The sequence below is a fragment of the Rhododendron vialii genome, chromosome 4a (genome assembly GCF_030253575.1).
Source record: "Rhododendron vialii isolate Sample 1 chromosome 4a, ASM3025357v1".
NCBI classification, from domain to species: Eukaryota; Viridiplantae; Streptophyta; class Magnoliopsida; order Ericales; family Ericaceae; genus Rhododendron; species Rhododendron vialii.
Genome location: NC_080560.1, coordinates 6,387,146 through 6,411,176, shown reverse-complemented (window position 1 = coordinate 6,411,176; position 24,031 = coordinate 6,387,146). Strand labels below are relative to the sequence as shown.

The 24,031-nt window shown below is 38.8% G+C and overlaps 3 protein-coding genes across 8 annotated transcripts; 1 reads left to right on the top strand and 2 right to left on the bottom strand.

Annotated features, from left to right (window-relative positions):
* Window positions 1-1,212: 1,212 nt before the first annotated feature.
* LOC131322918 (F-box protein At3g07870-like) lies at window positions 1,213-12,975 on the bottom strand. 5 transcript variants are annotated; one of them, XM_058354510.1, is made up of 5 exons: window positions 3,665-4,000; window positions 3,310-3,582; window positions 2,659-2,878; window positions 2,118-2,215; window positions 1,213-2,014 (listed from the first exon to the last, which is right to left on the bottom strand). In XM_058354510.1, the coding sequence occupies exons 1-5, from the start codon at window positions 3,857-3,859 to the stop codon at window positions 1,988-1,990; spliced, it is 813 nt and encodes a 270-aa protein (XP_058210493.1). In that variant the 5' UTR covers window positions 3,860-4,000; the 3' UTR covers window positions 1,213-1,987. The 5 variants fall into 5 exon arrangements, with proteins under 5 accessions (XP_058210493.1, XP_058210496.1, XP_058210495.1 ...); XM_058354512.1 differs by lacking the exons at window positions 1,213-2,014; window positions 2,118-2,215; window positions 2,659-2,878; window positions 3,310-3,582; window positions 3,665-4,000 and adding exons at window positions 8,078-8,931; window positions 11,777-12,400; window positions 12,839-12,963; XM_058354511.1 differs by lacking the exons at window positions 1,213-2,014; window positions 2,118-2,215; window positions 2,659-2,878; window positions 3,310-3,582; window positions 3,665-4,000 and adding exons at window positions 8,078-8,931; window positions 11,777-12,400; window positions 12,610-12,957.
* Window positions 12,976-15,541: 2,566 nt separating this feature from the next.
* Window positions 15,542-17,483, top strand: LOC131322912 (F-box protein At3g07870-like). 2 transcript variants are annotated; one of them, XM_058354499.1, is made up of 2 exons: window positions 15,542-16,787; window positions 17,065-17,483. In XM_058354499.1, exon 1 carries the CDS (start codon window positions 15,582-15,584, stop codon window positions 16,779-16,781), a length of 1,200 nt encoding a protein of 399 aa, XP_058210482.1. In that variant the 5' UTR covers window positions 15,542-15,581; the 3' UTR covers window positions 16,782-16,787; window positions 17,065-17,483. The 2 variants fall into 2 exon arrangements, with proteins under 2 accessions (XP_058210482.1, XP_058210481.1); XM_058354498.1 differs by having other exon boundaries at window positions 16,889-17,483.
* Window positions 17,484-20,988: 3,505 nt separating this feature from the next.
* Window positions 20,989-22,622, bottom strand: LOC131323592 (F-box protein CPR1-like). The gene is made up of 2 exons (XM_058355445.1): window positions 22,540-22,622; window positions 20,989-21,532 (listed from the first exon to the last, which is right to left on the bottom strand). Exons 1-2 carry the CDS (start codon window positions 22,620-22,622, stop codon window positions 20,989-20,991), a joined length of 627 nt encoding a protein of 208 aa, XP_058211428.1.
* Between the last annotated feature and the right edge of the window lie 1,409 nt (window positions 22,623-24,031).

Below are 24,031 nucleotides of genomic sequence, written 5' to 3'. Positions count from 1 at the left end.
GAGGCGGAACAGTAGATAATTCCGCGAAGCTCGAAACAGAGTGGGGTTCAAGTTATTGATGATAAATAATTAAGGATTCATTAGTCTAGAGGAGTCCTAGTTTTATCTCAAGAGGTTAAGACATCCAAATCCTTTTCAAACTTGTACTTTAATTTTTAATTGGAAGTCACTTGCGGCTCAAGAAACTCTCAAGCGTGTTCAATGAATCAAGGGCGAATTAAGGTGAGATTTGGACTTAATCTTTTCTATAGGGTTACCTTTGTTTTTCTGCATATTTATCAACTCATTGCCAATCTAAATAATTTTATTACCAGAAAAATTTATTTACGGAGGCTCCATAAATAAGTTTTTACAAAGCCCAATCGCGCACTTCCGAAAGTGTATTGGACCGGATTTTAAATAAACTCTTCTAGGAAAGGGTTAAGTTTTTTTAAAATCCGAACCATTGACTGCCGAAACGGACAAGTGAGATTGCACGCCTCAATGAATAACTTATTCGGTTCTTCCATGAATAAGATATTCTTTTTTTTTAAATTTGTGTTGATAACATGAATTTAAAAGTTAGAAGAATGATAGAAGGTGGATGGAAATATTTTCCAACATGAACAATAAACTTGACAAGCCGAACAAAGTGAACGATTCGTATACTACATAACAAGTGGCGCAGGATCAAACCCATCAGAAGAGTACAACTCCCCCAAGTCACAGCAGGCCCCAGACCTTGTTCTTTTTTTTTTAAAATATGGTCCACACTTTCATTCACAAGAGATGCCGTGAATAAATTGTTCACTGAGGTGGCAAATCTCATCCGTCCGTTTTGACAATCAACAGTTCAAATTTTAAAAAAAAAAATTCAGGGGAAGAGTTTTATACACGGAGGAGCCGTGAATAAGTTATTCATGGAAGCGACAAATCTCACCCGTTTGTTTTGGCCGGTAATTAACGGTCCAGATTTTAAAAACTTTTAAATCTTCCCAAGAAAAGTTTTTTTAAAATCCGAACTAAACTCTTCCATGGAAAAGTTTTTTTAAAATCCGAACCGTCCAAGACACTTTTGGACGCGCACGATTCACCTCCGTAAAACTTTTTTACGGAACAGTGCATAATATCGTCACACATAGATACTTGTTAGTGGAAACTTGGAGTTACAAAAATAGCTGTTCTTGCTCTAATCTACCTCTAAGCAGAAACTTGGTGTCGCATAATATTCTCACAAGTTGGATTCTAACTCGCAACAGTGTCATGAACGAAAATAATGCGTTGTGACGCTCCCGTCAGAGAGCATCGCAACACATTCCCTTTCCCATATGTTTCATTTCCCTATACCAGAAACTCACTAAAACTCCTAGAAAATTGCTACCAGTATTCTGGACATATGGCCTTCTACATATCGATCCCAAACAATAGGAATGATGTGTCATCAAGTGATTTTCAATGAACAGATCACGTGATCATTTTTACTCTACTCATGAATTCCCCACAGATCCATGATTCCAAACCGATCTATCCATTGGTTTCTTTTAAGTTCCTTCCTACCACAATGGAAGGAAAATTCAGTTCATAAAACTCGTACATAAGATGTCTTGAACGCTGGGCCTAAACCAATGCAAGAAACTTCACTGTAGTTGTAGTACAAAAGGCAGAAATAAACTAAAACAAACAGCAGCTAAAGCAATCAGTGACGAGCTGCAATAACAAAAGTAGGCATTGAAGCTAACCTTTCTTTCTTCCCTTGTCTGAAATAGCAGCAGCATAATTACGCCCAAAGGGAAGCTATCACTGTATAGCACCACGCAATATGTTTATCAATCTGCCTCACATGAAGAAGATTCAGCTTCTTCCCAACAGTTCATCGTCTGCACGTCCATTTCATTTTCAATACAGATCAGATGGAAGCATAATCTGAAGGAAACCAGCTTAATTCCTTTTTTATTCTTTTACGTTCCTTTTCTTTTTTTGATGGGTTATTCAGAGTTTTTCCGAAAGATCAACAGGTCAAATTTTCTCCAGCTGCCTATCAGACATAAAATAGAAAACCAACTCATTATAGCAACTATGCAATATTCTATCAAAATCAAGAATCGATTGCGTAGCCAAAATGATCATGTCTCCATTACCTTCTGTACAACCTTGAAAAATAGAAACTGCAACTTGCTTGCTGTTCTCCCGCCACAAAACAATAGCCGGTCATTTTTCTCCTGATACAATGGTTCCACTACGCTTCACCATTAATTAAAGTACACGAAACTCAACCCAATCCCACCATCAGAAGATGAAAACACAGTAAAATAAGAAGTCATAACTGGTATTAGAAGTGTATTGCCCACAAGGAAGTCCTACTGGTATTATTAAGCAACACAGGAAACCATAGCCATGAAAAGAACTTGCAAACTTGGCCACTCAAGCAGCGAGTATGCAGAACGATGAAATACATACCTCAATAATACAATCGAAGTGTCTAACTGACACGGCCATAAGTTAACCAGTCCTAATGTCATGAAACTATCTCACACTAAACCCTACCCACAAAACCATAATAACCGTTCAATGCTAAAAAGTGTTCTCAAACTCCACAAACCATATAACCATTAAAAGAAAGCAACAAACCAACATGGTCCCATTGTGTAAGTACAGAGAGACTGAAGTCTCAAACTTTACCTGAGTGCAAACCACTATTGTTGTTTCTTTGTTCAGCCTCCTCAGCAATTCCATGCATAATAAAATAGCAACTCTTCTCGTCATTGGGGCATGCCATAAAAAGGGCTCGATTGTTAGAATGCCTGAACAGGTTTGCACCTCTTGCCCACAGCTCACTGTTTCGGGAGAACTCGGGAATCGATGATAGCTTTGCCATACACTCTTTAATGGTGACAGGGCAGGGCGGCCCTAGGCATAGGCCCACCAGGCGACCACCTTGGGCCTCCCGTTTTGGGCTCAATTATTGGGCCCCAAAATACAGGAATATGTTAAATATTATACATGTCAAACTTTTTCTGAATGAGAGTGTGTAGCGTAGTGGTAAGATTTACGCCCTTCAACCTAAAGGTCTAGTGTTCAAGCCATGGACGCTTCATTTTATGAGCACATTTTTTGAACTTGTGCAAAAGAATTGTTCAAACTAACGGCAGATGCATTCGAACTCGCGATCCAGGACACCTAAAACAAGATCAAAGCTGCATGCCACTAAGCTACACAGCCATTTTGCTTCTCATATTGAACAACTAATTTATATATAAAACCATGAGAGGCCCCATTTTCATATTTCGCCTAGGGACTCCAAAATCTCAAGGCCGGACCTGTGACAGGGCATGCTTGGTGAATAAAATAGTACCTCCTCTCGTCATCAGGGCATGCCATAAACAAGGCACGGTGATCGGAATCCGCGAACAAGCTTCTACATTTTACCCGCATCTCATTGTTTTGCGAGAACTGAGGCATCGATGACAGCTTTGCCATACATTCCTCCATGGTGGGAACGACAGGAAGAGAGCGCAAACTCGATTCACAGCAACTGTCCACAATTTTCTGCAATGCAATCTCAAGCCTCGTCAAAGCAGACATTCTTGGCCTAAGACAATTCTTCTGCAAGTTAACATAAAAAAGAAGTTAACACCATGCAAACAGGAAAATAAAATAAAGAAAGGGAAAGGAAATATACACACACAGTCAGTCTTTCCCCTTTGGCAACATCAGGGAGGGGAACAAAGCTGGGAATATGACCAGCCGCGTAGAATTCCGATTTGATCCCATAAATGTTGAGATTCTTAAAACTACCTAACTTAGGATTATATTCCACCAGACCATTCTTGTTAACTAACATCAAGATCTCCCGCTCTCGAGGATCATAATTGGCTCGCATTTGTCCAACTGCCCTCTCTTGCAAATTCCATTTCCAATCACAAACTCTTTGGTCCAAGACTCCTTAATACCATAATCCTTCATCATCCATATCTCAACACAAACCAGACTCAAAAAATCACAAATAGACAGACTATCTCTTAGCACACCAAGACTCGTACGATTTGGAAACTCTTTATGATGGGTACCAAACTCGGGAGGCTCACAAACGACACAAAACCGCTCGCTGTCGAAATCGAAACAATGGATGAAGTCAGGGTTAGCACGATCGAAAGTGAGCCAATGAAAAGCTCCATTCAAGGAAGCATAGAACGAGTGATTGAACCAATCAAGAGCTCCACTCAAGGAAGCATGGAACGATTGACTATCCGGATGGAAAGGAACCCTCCCTAGGCTTCTCCACGGCCCTTCGCCGAGCGTGTATATTTCAGCTTCTGCCTCGTAAGTCTCGCTTTCGTACGAAACGAATTTCAGAAACAACTGCAACACCTTGTATTTTTTAGTCTTTGGGCTAAAACCGAAGGCACTAGTGGTATGATCGTACAAGCCCTTATGCTGGGAGAGGGGTATGGAAATGTACTCACCCAAAACAGGATTACACACGAAAACAGGGTCAGATTGGTCATACAAGCAGAGCAAACCGTTGCAGGAGTTGACTGCTCTATGGCCAAGAAGGGGGAAATGGAGATTAGGGGAGAGCTTCAACTGAGCGTGTTTGGGGGGGGAGTTGGGGAGGGCTTGGAGGTGGAGATCGATCAGGGCCATCAGGCGGAGCTGGTGGCAGTCGGAGCGGACGGGTCTGATCAGGAGGGCGATTGGGGATTTGGAGAGGTGGAGGCGGGCGAAGGGAGGGTTTGGTGAGGTGACGTGAGAGAGAGCCAGTGTTTGCAAACGAGCTGTGAATGGAGTAGGGTTTTGACTGGGAAGCGGGAGAGGATGTCGACTGTGATGTGGGCTGGGAGTTCTGGGACGGAGACTTTCCTCTTCTTCTTTGAGGGTGTGCTCTGGTTCATCGTTGTTAATGGAGGTACACAGAGAGAGAGAGAGAGAGACCATGAAAGAAAACGACAATCCTACTCACACAACCTCTCAAGCACACCATCTCACACAACTGCTGACGTCAGCACAAAACGGCGCCGTTTTTCTTAAAAATTTTTTCTTAAAAAAAAAAAAAAACCAAGTCACGTACTGTCACGCCTTTCCCTTCCCCTTCCTTACCCTGTTTGACAGAAAAAATCCCCTTCCCGGTTCCCCACCACCACCGGCGACCACCCTAACCAACTTCCCATCACCACCGGCGACCACCGCAACCCAACCCCCAGCGCCGTAGGCCACACATAGGGCCGCAAACGAGCCGAGCCGAGCCGAGTTTTAGAGTGTTCGAGCTCGGCTCGGCAAAAATTTAGTTGGCTCGAGCTCGGCTCGAGCTCGTGACGAGCTGCAGGACTCGAGCTCGAGCTCGGCTCGATATGTATTTACGGAGCTCGAGCTCGGCTCGTTCGGCTCGTTTATGAAACAAATATATATAAATATATATATAAATAAATATAAATATGTAAAATATATATATATATATATATATATATATATATATAAATATATTATATAATCGAGCTCGCGAGCCAATTCGAGCCGAGTTTCGACTAGCTCGAGCTCGGCTCGTTTATGAAACGAGCCCAGGACTCGAGCTCGAGCTCGGCTCGTTTTTGTCTTGAACCGAGCCGAGCCGAGCCGTTATCGAGCCGAGCTTCGAGCCGCTCGCGAGCGGCTCGGATCGTTTGTAGCCCACACAGATCCAAAACGATATAGACTCGCACCAAACCAAGACAAAAAAAAAACACAAACGGAAAAACCAAAACGAAAAAAAAAAAAAAAAAACCTAGTAAGAATGAGAAATTGCACAAAATTGCAGAGAGAGAGAGAGAGAGAGAGAGAGAGATTCTCAAATATGCATTTTAAGTTTCATGGCATAGAGATCCAAAAACCTCATAAAATTCCCATCCCCAACACGCAAATGAGAAAAAAAAAATTAAAAAATTATTTGAAAAACCAAAAAGAAATTCTGCAAAATTGTTTAGAGAGAGAGAGAGAGTGTGTGTGTTCGTGGGTGACCAGATCTGCCATTTTGATGAGGCTTTTGAGCCTGGAATCGTTCTTGATGTTGATGCGGTGGAATTGGATGCGGTCGGCCCACGGGACGGACGTCTCGACCGGTTCGAGGAGGTGCTTGATCTTGTCGCTGCAGCCGCCCACCGCCAGCACCTTGTGTGGTGTCTCCGCCAACAGCTTCTTGTCTGGGAGGGGATCTTCTCTGTCAAATTGGGAAAGGAAGGTGAAGGTGAAGGGAAAGTGAAAGGCGTGACAGTACGCGACCTGTTTTTTTTTTTTTAAAGCAAAACGACGTCGTTTTACGATGACGTCATGCTGACGTCAATAGTTGTGTGAGTTGTTCTGCTTGAGAGGTTGTGTGAGTAGCATTTTCGGAAAGAAAAAGATCTGAATAAGTTGATGTGAACTCTGATCGAATTGAAAACTTTGGGCTGGAAACGAAATTTGAAAATCCCGCCAGAAATTATGATTGCTGGAAAGTATAGGGATAACAATCTCGATCGAACCGAATAGCTACTTGAACCGTAACCGCTTTTTTTCCTGAACCGTAACCAAAAAATTATCCGTTGGTGTGGATATGGTGGAGGATGGGAGAAAACAAACGAGTTCGGTTCGGTTATTTTTTTCCCGAACCGTAACCAAAAAATTATCCGTTGGTGCAGACATGGTGGAGGATGGGAGAAAACGAACGAGTTCGGTTCAGTTACGATTCAGCAGATAACCAAACCGTTTCCCAAATCGAGCCGAAACAGATTATTTACAAAAATACCCCGTATATATATGTGTGTGTGTTAGGGTTTTCCCATTTCATTGCATTTTTCCCTATGTGTGTGTGTGGGTTTTCCCATTTCATTGCATTTTCCCTGCAGCCCGTAGAGTCTCCACTCCTCTCCTGCTCTCCAGACACATCAGGTTCATTGCATTTTCCCTGTAGCCCGTAGAGTCTCCACTCCTCTCCTGCTCGATCTCCAGACACATCAGGTAGGCGAATCTCTCTCTCTCGATCGATCTGGGCTTTTCTGTGACTGTTGCACACTTTCATCCATGTCTATAACTCTGTTTTTGCAGGTGACTATCAATTGAGGCATTGAGAGATCGTGAGATTTCTCTCTCTCGATATCGTCTCTCATCTAGTCATCTCTCGATTTTTACAGGCAATCGATTCAAGTCTTTGTTTTGTTGTTTTTTTGTTTTGCTGTTTTAATTAATTCTGCCAGATTCGGTTATTCGTTCGGTTCGGCAAACACCCGATATCCGTTTGGTTCATATTTGGTTACTCAATTTCCTCCCCGTTCTGTTATCGGGGCGAATATGGGTGATATATCGGGTTTGTTTTTTTCTTTGTCATTTGATAAACCAAATCTATGCTATCCTAAGATTGGGAAGGCCTAATGCTTTGTTTGCTTTTAAAAAAAAAAATCCAACTAAAAAACACTTATACTTCCAATCATTCATTTCATTTCTTTCTCCAATCATTATTCTTATTTCTCTCTCTATCTCTCATCACTCATTACTTTTATCTCCAATTATTATCCTAATTTCTCTCTCTATTCATTACTTCAAAAAATCAAACTAAAAAATTCTCAAAAACTCATCCAAACACAACATATACTTCATTAATTGCATAGCTATAAATTTTAGAGAGAAAACGGCCTTGAGTAAAACTTTGATATGATTACACTAATTCAGCTAAATAATTCATTATGGATTATTTTTTGTTCTTATTCATAAAAATTTCGCATTTGTTAGTTTTTCGTCAATTTTTTGAAGATTATTACTTTGTCATAGCGAAAAGAATCCAAAAATTAAAAAATTACAAACGAAACTCAATTTTTTTTGAATAAAGACAAAAATAAGTCAATAAGCAATTTTTCATTTTTATTAAAAAAAAATTGATTTTGAACATAATTTTTTACTTTTTAGATTCCTTTCATTATGACAAAACAATAATCCTCAAAAAATTAACGAAAAACTAATAAATGCGAAAACAATTTGAATAAGGACAAAAATGGATTATTTTTAGCCGAAGAACCAAGTCATTGGCTGGAGTGTGATTCCAAGGATTTTACTCGAATCTTGGTTCTAAATTTAAAATTGAACAACAGAGACCTTAACAAATAAAGAGATGTTCACATCAGCAAAATGTAAAAAGATACAATATGTCCCTGTCAACACAAGTCAACATCAAACACATGCTTAATATGTTATCCAAGCGAGTCGGGGCATATGGTGAAGGGAAATATAATAAAGGATTTGCAAGGGACAAAACTCTGAAAATAGGACCAGCTTGGAATTTTCCCAAAAAACGGGGCTGATCCATAAGAAGTGAAGATGGAATGAGTCCCTCGTCCTCAACCTATTATTTCAATATCAATTCTGATGCAACCCGTAATTTGTTGAAGAATGGACGGTCTGAACAATTGAAGAAAGAAACAATAAGAATATATTAACACGATGAATCATTCAACATTGTATTCAGTTTGTTGAGGAAACGTCATGGATACCAAATTAAGGAAACAACGAATGCATGAAGGAAACAAGGAATGCATGAAATACTCATCAAACCATCTAAAGGCAGATAAGGTGATTTAAATAACGAAAGCCAAATACAAGTAAAACACGATGACAATATGCTTGAGGCATAATCTGTCCAAACATAATTTGTAAAAATTCTCTTGCTTGAGTCGATTTAGAGATGACTCAAACAACTGATAGTTACTTTCCTCAACTCGTAAGAATGAATCATTGGCTTCCAACCCAAATGAGTATGAAATATGCCCAACCTTTGCCATCTTCTCAACCAACATATACAAAACATGGCTTCTTTTCCTGTGACTGTCCAACTCCTTTTTGTAGATATTGACCACTCATTCAAGTTCCACAACTCAGCGTAAAACGACCAAGGAACATCACAAAGCTTGTAAATCAAATGCCCATCTTCAATTCTACCATAGTAGTAAAATGCTACAAAACACAATATTATTACAACTAGTAAAGCTTCACCTTGTATTGACAAAACTAAAGATCACTTTTCAGCTTAGAAGAACAAATACGGACAAGGGCACGGATATGGACACATAAATCTAAGTAAATGATGACACGGACACGAAGGGTACATGGCAAAAAGTAGGTATTCAGTTGTCATTCATATGAACAATCCATCCGGAAACAACTGAAACAAATAGGGTTTTATTTAGTTAAAATTAACTTGTTTGTTTGTTGTTTTGACTTACCAAAAAAATAAAAAAATAAATTTGTTTGTACTTTTTCCTTCATATTTGTGGTACATAATAACCCCGAATACGCTTCCAATACTATGAATCGATCCATGTCATTTTTCCATCCATGTCTATGTTGAGACATGGGTGTCCCCTGAAGTGTCCCCTAGTTAAAAATAATTAAATTTACTGCATATGCCACGTGGCATACGCCTGCCCCTTTGTTTCCTCGGAGCGTTGTGTTTCCCCAGAGTGTCCAACGCAGGGATAAGGCAAGCAATAAGGAGTGTCGGTGCTTCATAGCTATGAACAATTCACACCAAGCCTAAATATTTCAAAAGCAACACTACCCCAAAAAAAGAAAATTTTAAAAAATACTAATAATAACTAAAGTAAAATCAAAATAAAAAATAAATTTTTTGTATATTCCAAACTGGGCCTAAATGTTCTCATATAACCGAGCCTGAGATGTGTCTGGACCTACCTGTGTCCATCAAAAAGATATAATAATATGAAAAATAAAATAAAATGTGCCATATAGGATGGCCGAGACGTATCTCGACATGTCTACTGTGAGTTCATGTCTACTTGTTGAACTCTACTGTGAATTCATGACAACTAGAGAGAAGTGTGTTTTATAGAGTACAACTTGCACCGTCTTCATTTATAAATCAGGGCCAGGATAAAGTGGCTCTAGGTGTGGTAGTAAGAACTTCTTCAACTCTTCATAACATTGCGATAGATTCACAGTCACAAAATATACTTGAATTAGAACTATTCTTCATACAGTCCTCATCTCTAATAGCAGGGCACCGTGGATCGGGAGCAAATTTTATCAATGAAGTCACCTTTTTCTCTCCATATAACAAATCTTAGGGGCGCTTAGTTTGAAAATGTAAGACCCGACTTTTGAACAATCTGAGCCGAGTGCTATGTGGTTTGGCATGAGTCCAGAGTAAAGACAAATTCAATATAGGAATATCTTAATTTGCATGAAAGACATGTGCAACTCATGGGGTTGTCTCCACATGAAATTCTGATGAGTGGGTGCATGTGCGAGTTAGGATATGTTTGGTTCGAGTGGAGAGAGAGGGAAAAAAAAACAAAAACAAAGGCGAGACAAAAGTAACAGGTGAATGACAAGTACTGCCAACCTCTTGGACATTTCTTTGGGGACTCAACAGATTCTTTATAAAGAGGAGGATGAGGATCTAAAATGGGTGGGACTGACGGATGGGAAGAGAGAGAGGGAGAGGAGCCGTCTAAGGAATTTGTTCCTTATGTTCTGTTGTGAAGCTATAGTAATAGTAGTATATATCAAGGGGTGGGTGCTTGGAAGAAGGGGCAATAACGGGGGCAGGACCTTCATTTGGAGGCAAAACCATGAATAAAAGGGACTGGGAAAATGGATCAAGGGAAGAGGGAAAAAGGAGAGGTGAAAAGGGTAGAAAATTATGAAACCATTACAGTATATAGTTTTTGGTGGTTAAATTGGGTAGAATTTTATTGTGGAGACAGGTTGTTACAGAAAAGTTACAGTGCACCCAAATATTAGCCAATTAGTGGCTTCAAAAACTATGTCAGTCACTCTTAGTAACTAGATCATGAATTAGACCATTAAAATAACAAAAGAAATGACGAGTACGAAGTTTACTATCAAAACCAGTGTGTTGAAACTCTTTCAGTAAATAGAGACTCTAGAAAGGTGTTGAACAACCATAGGGTCTTGACCTACTTTGCACAAGGAGTTGAAATTGAAGACCAAGAAGTGTTGAAACAAAAACAAAAAAAAAACTGCACAATAGACCATCTAAAACAGGAATGGTAAGGATGTAATATACTTTGTTGTTTGTTCACTCTTCAGAACGCTACTGGTCATACTCCCTACTGTATGGTTAAATCAAAGGATGAGCGAAGTATAAGTGTCATATTTTTTGTTCAGAGTAATGGAATTATGAACTAACAAGGTCCTCCATTTTTGTTGTGTTTGTCTTGACCGTTTGCAATAGACAAACTCTAATCCCATATGCGACAAATCAATGTATTAAGCAGATTTTGGATATTAGAGCAGAAAAAGGGAAATTGTCATTTGTTTACTGTGTTTTATACCTAGCAGGTAATCTAAAAAGTATTCCCCATATCAACCTAAGCCCTTCCAATCGAAAATTATGCCAATTCAGCATTTGCAATGTTATAAGGCCATGGTTAAAGTTCCATAACATAGAGGGAACTCGTGCGTACCCTGATGTGGAGAATGAAACAAGCTGCCCCAAAAAATTTCAACTGAGGGGGTCCATGTGTTCCAATGAGATGAAACACTCCTACACATAGTGCCTTTGCAATTTTCTGGTCCTTGATTGTGTGATTGAATATAATTGAGAGAAGGGTTTGATTTCCACCAGGTCCTAACCTCTGATTCTTGGGTGCCCAAATTTATATTCATGCCAAAATTATCCCTTAGTTCCTTTAACTTTTTGCACATCTAAGTTATGCAACAAAAAGACGAGAAAAAATGATGTCTACCATTATCATATGATTTACTGACTAAGAAATTGCCAAGACTTTTCAAATTCAATAGAATTCATGAGTACCGTAAGAGTATCTCCCTCTGGCAGCATTCATTATTGAAACAAAGCTTGGAATGTACGTCATTGCTCTAGTGAAGGATGAAATCCCATTGACCATGAACTTTCTGAAACTGTTTTTGTCCATCGTATTACAAGAAAGCAGGACAGATAAAGCATATACCATCAAGATAACCCCGTTGTTCAAAACCATTAACGGTTGATAAATATAGCCAAAGTAAGTTGCTACCCATGGGAGTTTAATGACAAAATCTTTAGTCCAAGACTCCCGCACTGCATAATCCTTCATCACCCATATATCAAGCATATAACAATTAGGATGATGAAATACTGACAGACCATTCTTCAACACTCCCATTTTCATCATTTCCATCTGAAGTTGTCCAGGAAGTCCACAAAATTGAGATGGCCCCGGAAATGGCTGGAATCTCTCCTTCCCAAAGTCAAAACAACACATCGATTCGAAACAATTTTCAGTGTCGTGGACAATCCAATGAAGAGACCCATTTAAAAAGCAACCACCAGAACACCAATGCAGATAGCTCAGAGCATCTCCAACTCTCCTCCACAAATTAGTCCCCACAGTGTTGATTTCAGCCTCCAACTTGATTAATCCCGGCACCCCAAACCCTATACTCGGAGATAACAAACGCAACACTTTGTATTGATTAATGATTAGTCCTTGAGCAAAATCCATACCCAGAACCGCATTGGTCAAAAAAAACCTTTTCCATTTGGGGTACAATCACATGCGCATTGATAACCGGATTGCATATAACATATGGGTTATAAGTCCTAGGCCAGTAGAAGCAAATTAAACCATTGCAAGAACTCAATACCTCCAATTCTGCAGTGGGTACATCACATTTAGGCTTGAATCTCAAAATCCTAGGCGCGTAGCGGTTGTTTGCGCCGATAGGGACAAGACAGGGATGAATCAATTCTATTAAGTGCACAATACAATCCCAACGACGGTCCCAAAACATGAGGGAGGGTTGTGATGTAGAGAGGTGGAGTTGAGCAAATTGAGGGTATGAAATTAAGTAGCGGAAATATGAACACACGCACCTGCAATTGCAGATTGTGGACATGGGTAGTTTGCTCAGAATCTCCATGAGAAGGCAGCTTGGGATGGAGAATATGGAGGAGCCCGTCGCTGCGTTCACGGGCAGTTTGCTTGATCTGCTTCTTTTGGGGAGTCTCCAAAACCCAATTCTACGTTCTTACAATTTTGATTTTTGTAATTTGTGAAATTTGGGAGATGAAGGAGGGGGGTGCTGGGTGCGATGAAGTTTTTTTTTATAAATTATGGGCGCCTTATACTCGACAGTTAGTTACCGAAATTGGGATATATTTTCAGCATTCAATTATCGAAATATAATATTTTTTTCAACAACTATTTATCGAAAATGTATATTCGGCAATAGTTTACCGAAAATTGAACATATTTTCGACATATAGTTACCGAAATATAATTTTGTTTTCAACAACTATTTACCGAAATATTATTTATGATTTTCAACAATCATTTACCGAAATGTAATGGGCTATGGGAGAAAATAAAGGGCCGCGAATAGCAGTGCCCTAAATTATATTCAGGAGTATATATTACGGCAATCAATGTGAACTTTGTTCTATTGTCCTGACTCCTGTCGATCGAACATGCCAATCAATCAATATCGGTACATAAATCTATACAAATGCATGAAATTTTCTAAGAGCCCGTTTCAAAAATCTTCTTAAAAAATAAGCAGTTTATTTCATATTTTTAAATTTAAAAATAATATAAATAAAAAATAATTTTTCAATTTTTTCTGCATCGTATAAAAGAGATCCATATTGTATATTTTTAGATTTCAATAAATCCATAATTTTTGAGCTTGAAATTGCCATCTTAAAAAATAAGGATTTTTTTTCCATTCTTGAACGGGCCCTAAGAGTTCTTCTATCATCACATTTATTCACACATTCATTCACACAGTACGGGCTCTATTCTTATTATGAGTGTGAATATGTAAATAGATGTGGTAGTAGAATTTTCAAATTTTCAATTGTCTCACGCATCGAATGGGTCAGTCAATTAATATGAATAGCAATCATCAATTAATCAAATCAATGAATAACCTATACAAATATATTTGAGCAGTAAAAGCTTCTAATTTTTTAATCCTAAATTTCTAGATTTTTAATTTTTTAAAAATAAAAAAATACCCACGTGCCAATTATTGAAAACGCGAAACGAAAACAAAAAAAAACTCTCGCGAGTCCATGAATATACTCTCCCTTGCTGATCGACTTCCGCATTCATACTCCCATGGCACATGTTCAAAGTTATTTAAAATTAGTGTTATGCACGTTTGATGCATAAAAATTGAAAAAACATATTGTGGACTTTTTTTTGTTGTTTCATATATTGAACGTGCACAACGCTATCAATCATCAACCAATTTACTAAACAAATGTATTGTGTGCTCTCAAGTTTTCAAGCACCTATTCCTAATTTTTCAGATTCTTCATTTTTTGCAATTGAGAGAGAAATAGATGGATGACGTGGAGAGAGAGAAAGAGATAGGGCAATTTTGTTCACTCTCCTTAAAAGAGGGTGAATATTATCCTCTCTCTCGTTAGTTGAAATAGTGTGGACTCCACCACAAAATGATGTCATGCTTATCATGCAATACATTTTTTGGTAAGCATGACATCACTTTGTGGTAAGGTCCATATCATTTAAACCAATAGGAAGGAGGGTAATGTTCACCCTCTTAAGTGGAAGGTGAACAAAACTCAACTCAGAAAGAGAGAGTGTGTGTTTGTGTGTGTGGGTGGGTGGGTGGGTGGGGGAAGAGGAAGGGGAAAGAGATTTTGGGGGGAATTGGGAAAAAATTGGCAGTGCCAAGTGGTGGCCCAATATAGTATACCTATTACCAAATCTTTCGAGGTAGATTTGGTGATAGGTTCATTATAGAGATTTCATAAGTCAATGTCTTGTCCAACATTTTGTAAGTCCACATCCAACACAACATTTTGTAAGCCCACAAGTTCACATGCGTTTCCTAAATTCTAGGATATTTTATAAAAATACCTAAAATCCTAAACTCTATGACATTTGGTTGATCGGGTTTTTGGGTTCAGGGGCATAGTGATCCACATTCATAGTTAAAGGTGTGTCGGTGGAATTAAGGCCTCGTTCCGCTTTCTTCCAAAATCTTCTTTTTCAAAAAAATATAATTTCAAACTCAAATATAACGAAAATGAAAAATAATTTTTTAATTTTTTTTGCACTGTTTAAAAGATCTTAATGATATCTATATTGGCAGAAAAATTATTTACGTCAACACATGATTTTTGACCTTGAAATTACCATTTTTTTTCCAATACCTTCTTCTTCTTTTTTTTTGGACGCTGCTATTCGCAGCCCCGTATTTTCTCATAGTCTGTTAAAAATTTTCAGTTATACTCGACAATTAGTTACCGAAATTGAGATACATTTTCAACATCCAATTACCGAAATATAATATTTTTTTCAATAGTTATTTACCGAAAATGTATGTTCAGCAGTTGTTTACCGAAGATTGAACATATTTTTGACATGTAGTTATCGAAATATAATCTCCTTTTCAACAGCTATTTACCGAAATGTTATGTATGATTTTCAACAACTATTTACCGAAATGCAATGGGTTATGAAAGAAAATACGAGGCTGCGAATAGCCACGCCCTCTTTTTTTTAAGTGGAACGCCACCTAACCCCTTCTCTCTAAAAGTCTACGGGTTTAGTAGTAACCTTTCGTTTCTTGTAACCTCAGAAGTGATGAAAATTTTTCTCACAATGAAAAGAAGCAGAGCAAGCACGCCCAACGCCGCGGCGATGGGTCCCTCCATACTCTCCATCCCACACTTCATTCTAATGGAGATTCTGAGCAAACTGCCCATGACGACAATCTGCAATTGCAGGTGCGTATGTTCATATTTCCGCAACTTGATCTCAGACCCTCAATTTGCTCAACTCCACCTCTCCAGATCACAGCCCACCCTCTTGCTTCGTTCCTACTATATGAGGGAATCTTCCCTGTGCTTAGTAGAATCAATTGATCCCTGCGTTGTGGATAGTGGCATAAACGGCGATATTCGTGTACCCGATAAAGCCCTTTTGAAGTTCAAACCTAATTGTGATTTACCCATTAAAGGATTAGAGGTTTTGAGTTCTTGCAATGGCATAATTTGCCTCTACAAGCCTAGGAGTTATGACCCATATGTTATATGCAATCCTGTTGTTGACGAGTATGTGATTGTGCCCCAAGTAGAAAAGGGTTCTATATGCGGTTCTGGGTTTGGATTCTGCTCAGGGACTAATCGATACAAAGTGTTGCGGTTCTTATCTTTGAGTGTAGGGTTTGGGTCATCGGGACTAATCAAGTTGGAGGCTGAAATCAACACCGTAGGGACTAATTTGTGGAGGAGAGTTGGAGATGCTCCGCTTTATCTGCATTTGTATTCTGGCGGTTGCTTTTTGAATGGGGCTCTTCATTGGATTGTCCACGACACCGAAAATTGTTACGAATCGATGTGTTGTTTCAACTTTGGGAAGGAGCGATTCCAGCCATTTCCGGGGCCATCTCAATTTCGTGGACTTCCTGGACAGCTTCGGGTGGAAATGATGAAAATGGTGGTGTTGAAGGATGGTCTGTCAGTATCTCATCGTCCTGCTAATGATATGCTTGAAATATGGGTGATGAAGGATTATGCGGTGCAGGACTCTTGGACAAAAGATTTTGTCATTGAAATCCCATTTTTAGATCTTTACCCTGGCCTTCTTTATCAACCGTTAATGGTTCTGAACAACGGGGAAATCTTCATGGTATTTGCCTCCGTTCTGTTTTCTTGTAATATGAGGGACGGAAGTATCAGAAAGGTCAGGGTCAGCAGAATTTCATCTGTCATTATTGGAGCAACGACATACATTCCAAGCTTTATTTCACTAAAGAATGCTGGCACAGGGAGATACCCTTAAGTTAAGGTACTCCTGCGTTCTGTTGAATTTGTGTAGTCTTGGCAATTTCTTAATCAATCCATCATATGACAATGCAAAACGTTATTTTCTTGTCTTTTTGTTTTAAGAACTTAGATGCGCGGAAAGTTTAAAAGGCCGTTAATCGAAGATTCGAAGTATTACTGTTTGGTCAGGGGAAAGGGGTGCCTAACACCTGCCCTTTTCGTACTTTAGCTCCCAAATCTCGACCCCTCTTTGTTTTCGTAGTGTTTCTAAAAACTAAGTGGCGACTCCAAAACTGAAGCGTGCCGCAATGGGCACTTCATCGATTCCAACGACACGCCGCAACGGGTGTCAAGGCGCGACGTTGGGTTGAACAATCTTGTAGCTAGAATGCCAACTCCCACAGTGACTCGAAAGAGGCCCCACGTCCACCGGGAGGGTATCCACAGAAATGAATTGCGTTCAGATGACACTCTCCACTTTCCAGCTTCTTGGTTTGGAATCTTCATTTCTCTATTTTCCTGGAGAGAAATGTTGTTCAATGAAGGGCTTTTCTTTCTTGTTTAGTGAAGTTTAGCTCGCTTTTCATTTTGATAGGAATAGGTGCTTCCTGTGGCAGGGCACTCTTCATGCGAAACTAATGAATGTCGAACTATTGGTCAGATTGTGTTTGTGAATATTACTATGAAGAAAGATCCCCTCAGAATTGTGTTATTATTATGTAAAGGATGATATGTTGTCGATAGTTTATGAATATATGTGATTAATCATTCTACAACCAGAAACACTTACACAAACTCACTCACAATCACATCAGGGCCCGCACACACTACACTTTAGTGTGTGTAGAACCCACCAAAAGATGGTAGTGCGTGTGTAAAGTGTTTGTCTCCACCTGCCTATCTTAGATATTACTTTTTTCCAAAAAGCATGTGTGGTATATGATCATACAATCCCTCTCCGGAATTGGTAATGCCACGTGGCATTCTGTCATGTGATGGCTAAACTTAAGTGAAAACAAGTGTTCGTTTTGGGTCTAGAGACTCAACCCCTCTCTCTGCGTATTATAGTAACATTTTGACCTGGAAAAAAAGTTCACAAAAAAATCAAACGGAAAAGGGCTAGTGACCTGATCCAAAAGGAAAATGACATTGGATAATCGAAAGTGTTGTACTTTGATAGCCGATGCATGAAGTAAAGTTTTTCGTTCTGCATTCGTTAGACTTCTGCTTAATTTTCTTGAAGTTTGCAACTGTACAAGCGCATCCAAGATGTTATTTATGCCGAAAACACAACACTGCCCCGTCTAAAAACAAAAAGAAAACCAAATATAAAGACATTTTGCATAAATCATAACGACAAAATAGGCGGGGAAAAACTGGTCCATAAGCATCAAAGAATGGAAAGAATCCCTCGTCCTCGACCTAATCTCAAGCTCAATTCTGATGCAATCCATGATTGGTTGAAGAACGGCCATCTGAGCAATTGAAGAGAGAAACAATAGGAATGCATATTAACATGACGATTCAGTCACCGATGTAATCAGCTTGTTGAGAAAATTCATAGATACCGATTTGAGTAAACAAAATCACGAATGCACAAAAATACTCATCAAACCATCTGGTGGATAAAGTGATTTATGAGAGAAGAAAATGCAGGATGCCAGAAATAAACGAACGCGAAATAAGATGGTAGTTGGAACACGAAAGTGAAAACACGATGACTAGATGCATGAGTTTTCTGTCCAAACATTGTTTGCAAAAAATCTCTCACCCAAGTCTATGCGGAGATGATTTGAAACAAACCATGGTTATTTTCCTTAAAAAATCTCCACTCATAAGAAAGATACATTGGGTCGAAAGCCAAACACGAAATACCCTGCCTATGTCATCTCTTCAACATTTTTCCATTCCTCTCACTATCCAACTCCTGATTTTTGGGATTTCGACCACTCGTTCATGTTCCGCATGTTGCTACACAAAACGACCAAGGAACATCGCAAAGCTTGTAAATTAAGTACCTATCATCAACTCTACTCATAGAAGTAAGATGCTTCAAACACAGCAATGTTACAACTAGTAAAGCTTCACCTTGAATTGACGAAACGAAAAATCATTTTCCAGGTTAATTCTTAGAATTGACAACATTTCGAACCACGCCTAAGCATTTAAAAAAAAAAAAAAAAGGCTAAAAAAACAAAGAAAGAAATGATATCCCAAACCAGGCCTAAACATCCAAATATGACATGGCCTGAGATGTGATATGCCACATAAGGAGGGCGATACGAAACTCAGCACGTCTGACTGACACCTGACGAACACTACTGTGATTCTGTGAGTCTACGACAACTAGAATGAAGTGTGTTTCATAGAGATCTAACACTGTCTTCATATGTGAATCAGGGTCAGGAAAAAGTCGCACTGGGTGTGGTAATAAGAAATTCAACTCTTCATAACATTGCAATAGATTCAAAGTCACAAAAGACTCATCCATGAACTCACCTTTTCACCAAATAGCATAGTATCTCATAGGAGTGCTTCATATGGAAAGTTATATTGCACCCAAATATGCCAATAATCATATATCAGTCACTCGTGGTACGTAACTGGATCATGAATTAGACCATTAAATTTGACTATTCACTTCCAGCATCAGTGTGTGTTCAAACTCTTTTGGGAATAGAAAGTCTAGAAGTTGTTGAACTACCATCGTGTATATTCTCTTGACCTTCTTTGCACTAAAATTTGGAATAGTAAAAAAAAAATGAAGAAGAAGAAGAAGAATCGTTGAATAAGAAAAACTGCATAAAACGGCAATGGTAAGGGATGTAAAATACTTTTATTCAGAGCTCTTCACTACATGGGAAAATCAGAAGATGAGCAAAGGATAAATTTCCTCCCACATTTTTAAAACAAAAGTAAAAGAATAATGAACTAACAAGGTCCTCCAATATCTTTCGTTGTATTTTTCCTTGTCTATACGAAATAGCCAAGCCAAACACTAATCAACAAATTAAGTAGATTTCGGATGTTATATCTGAAAAAGGAAATTTCCATTTGTTTATTGTATACTATCCTATATCTGGCAGGTAATTACAATCTTAAGGGCTAACGCTACGGTTAAAAGTCATTCCTTTTACATAGAGATAACTCGCGCATACCCTGAATTCGAATATGAAACAAGCTGCCCCGATCAATTTCACCAGAGGAAGTTCAGGTGTTCTAGTGAAATACAACTCCAACGCAGGTTCCTTTGCAATTTTCTGATCCATGTTTTTGTGTGACTTGGAAATAATGGAGAGAAGGGTATGATTTCCACCAGTGTTTCTTCCCACTCTCGGATTCTTAGGTGCCTAAACAAATACTCAGCCAGAACATAGAATGAACCTCACTCGTACTCTTACTCTTTTTGTCCGATACATTATAGTATATAAACCTTTACTCTTATATATATACTCCTTTGCGCGCGTGTTCTCAGTCTCGTTACTCAACTCATGATATACCATTAGGTATCTGGTAATAATTTCTAATGTCCACATGTTCTTCATATAGTTGGTGACTTTTAATCAACTTTCTGCACATCTATGTTATTTTCAAAAAAATTGACACGGAAAAAATGACGCCTAGTTCATCTGTTCGAGCATCATTTGCGAAAATTCCTTGATTCAAACAAATGTTACTTACCTTGACTCGTTAAAGAATCATTGGGTTTTAACCCAACTATGAAATACCCTACCTTTGCCATCTCCATTCATTCATTGTAGGTTCTCTTACTTGCTCTAGTGGCTAGCAAATGCCAACCGAGAGGGGAGAACGATATATTATTATTTTTTTGAATGGCACCTTTGCTTTCTCTTCAACAACAACCGTACTTTTTTTTTTGATCCGTACACCAACCGTACTTCATAGCAGTAAAATGCTACAAACACAACATTATTACAATCAGCAAAGATTCACCTTGTATTGACAAAACCAAAGATCACTTTACAGCTTAGAAGCACTCATATGAACACAACAATACTGAATAAATGATGACACGGACACGGCGGATAGACGGCAAAAAATATGTATGAAAGGCTTTACTTATATTCATGCCAAAGTTTGGGAATGAAGAACCTTTAGCTTTTTGCGAATCTATTTTATTTTATTTTTTTGTATCATTATCATATGAGAACTGATTAAGAAATTGCTAAGACTACTCAAATTCCACAGAATGCACGGGTACCTTAAGAGTATCTCCCCGCGGCAACGTGTTTTATTGAAACAAAGCTTGGAATGTATGTCATCCCTCTAATGACAGATGAAATTCCATTGACCTTTCTAATACTTCTGTCCCTCGTATTCCAAGAAAGCAGGGTGGTTAAAGCATACAACATCAAGATATCCCTGTTGTTCAAAACCATTAGTGGTTGACAAAGAAGTTTATTGTAAGGACTTGGGATTTTGATGACAAAATCTTTAGTCCAAGACTCCATCGCTGCATAATCCTTCATCATCCACATATCAAGCGTATAATTAGTAGGGCGATGAAAAACTGACAGACCATCCTTCAACACCCCTACATTTATCTGTTCCAACGAAACCCCATGTAGTCCAGAAACCCCACAAAGTTGAGATGGCCCTGAAAATGGCTGGAATCTCTCCTTCCCAAAATCGAAACAACACATCAATGTGAAACAACTTTCGGTGTCGTAGACAATCCAGTGAAGAGACCCATTTAAAAAGCAACCACCAGGATACCAATGCAGGCAGCGCTGAGCATCTCCAACTCTGCTCCACAAATTAGTCCCTAAAGTATTGATTTCAGCCTCCAATTTGATTAACCCTATCACCCCAAACCCCGTACGTGGATATAAAAGACACAACACTTTGTATTGATTAGTCCCCGAGCAGAATCCAAACCCAGAACTACATTGATCAAAATAACCCTTGTCTATTTGGGGCACAATCACATCCTCATTGATAACCGGATTGCATATAACATATGGGTTATAAGTCTTAAGCCAGTAGAAGCAAATTAAACCATTGCACGAACCTAAATCGCTTCTAGTTCATTTATATAGCGGCCAAAACAATCCAAAAGAACTGAGCAAACAAACCTAAAAATTGCAATTTATTACTCTATTCCATCTAGAAGAACCGAGCAATAGTTGCAGAGCATTGAACCCCAAATGGCTCAAAGACCAAGGACGAATAACCATTTTTAATTTGGCAGAGGGTCCAACTGTGATTTCCCCAAGTTCAAAGCACTTACGAGTTCATCTGTCAACTTTGTTGATGAATTAAAGAGGTCAATAGAACAACCAGGTCTCACTGGCAATCATAGCGATCAAAATCGTCATGACCTAGCTATATACCATTCCATTATAATTTACAATTTCAGTTAGGCTTAGAAATCCGAAAATCAAAACCATCAACCATATGGCTAGAAACCATAAAAAGTTCGAAAGTGATTTTTCAATAGCATACCAAAAATGTATTCTCACCTTGCTGCATATATAACTTATGTTATCACAAAAATATTTAGGCTTGTCAGTAATTTAGAAATAACACGACTGCACCTCCATAGGTTTACACTAAGGATGTAGAGAGTAGGTGCCTCAGGGACAGTAAAGTTAACGATCACCCAACTGACGAAAGCCACGAGGAATAGAATTTCTAACTTGGTCCATGAGATCTTGAACTTGGGTAATTCCACGCGGAAGGATTTATCTTGCCTCCACCTGTGTTACTCTACTTCGATTCAAACCTCCCAGGCGGCTTAAACATCCTGCAACCTGGTTTCGTAAACACATGATTTTCTAGAATTCCTTCTGGTACTATCTATCTCCCCACCAGCATTATTGCTAGTGCCGGTCATAACTATTTGTGGGAGAGAACTTGCACAAACAACATAGCCGGTTGGACCCGGTTGTTGATCTGTTGACCTATTTAATTCATCAACGAAGTTGACAGAATGTGCTCGTAAGTGCTTTGATCTTGGGAAATTACAATTGGAGCCACCGCCAAGAATGGGTTATTCGTCCTTGGTCTTTGAGCCATTTGGGGTTCAATGTTTTGCAACTATTGCTCTGTTCTTTTAGATTGAACAGAGCAATCAATTGCAATTTTTAGGTAAGTTTGTTTGTTTTTTTCTTTAGGATTGAATTTCAGAAGGGTTTTATCGGGTATACAAATATCATCGCTTATGCCACTATCCACAATGCATTGATCAACCGATTCTACTGTGAACAGAGAGAAATCCCAAGAACAGTTGGAAAGCAAGAGGGAGGATTGCGATCTAGAGAGGTGGAGTTGAAAAAGTTGAGGATCTGAAATAAAGTTGCGGAAATATTAACTTACGCACTTGCAATTGAAGATTGTGGAGATGGGTTGTCTGCTCAGAATATCCACGAGAATGGTATTTGGGTATGGAGAATACGGTGCTGGGCTCCATCGTTCTGTTTCTTTTCATTGTGAGATTCTCTTTCACCTGCCAAGAAGAAGCAAACAACACATGGGTTAGTTTGTTTTCATCGAGATATGATGATATCATCTCTATTTATCTCATAAAAAGGGTACCCATGCCATGATTGAGGAGAGATTATTCCATGCCCTAGGCAACGCCACGTGGTATTTCACACCCTTTTCAACCACGCATTAGATGGGGCCACGAACGGACCCAAGTGGCATCCTGTGGGGCACGTGCTCCCTCTCGATTTCGTAAAATAAATATTAGTATTTTAAATATTTAAATTATGCCCAATAAATTTGTGATAATGTTCTAATAAAATTACTCTTGATTTTTTTTTTTGCGAGGGTATTTGACTGATCTATTTCTTATAATGCGAATTTTCACACCATCTTTTTTGTGCAAATACATCCCTTTCTATAAATTGTAAGATATAGTTTCACATATAGTTACCAATTTGTTATTATACCGATATAAATAGTATTAACTAAGGAATTATGGGCGTATGGAGTAAGCTTACTAATTTGTGCACCCCCACTAACACAAAATTCTTGATCCATTTCTGGATAGGGCATACACACTTATTTTGGTCCCACACTAAAATGTGTGGTGGAAGGAGGCTTTGGGGCACCACGTGGCGGTGCCCCAATACATTGAATAATTTTTCCATGAGCGAGGGTTTTGTTAGTACTTTTTTGAAAGCCCTTCAAATATGGAAGGCTAATTTCACTGACAGCCCTCAACTAGCCCTCAATTATGAATGTGGATCACTTAACCCCTCAACTCAAAAAGAAACCATGAAACCTAAATGGCATCCA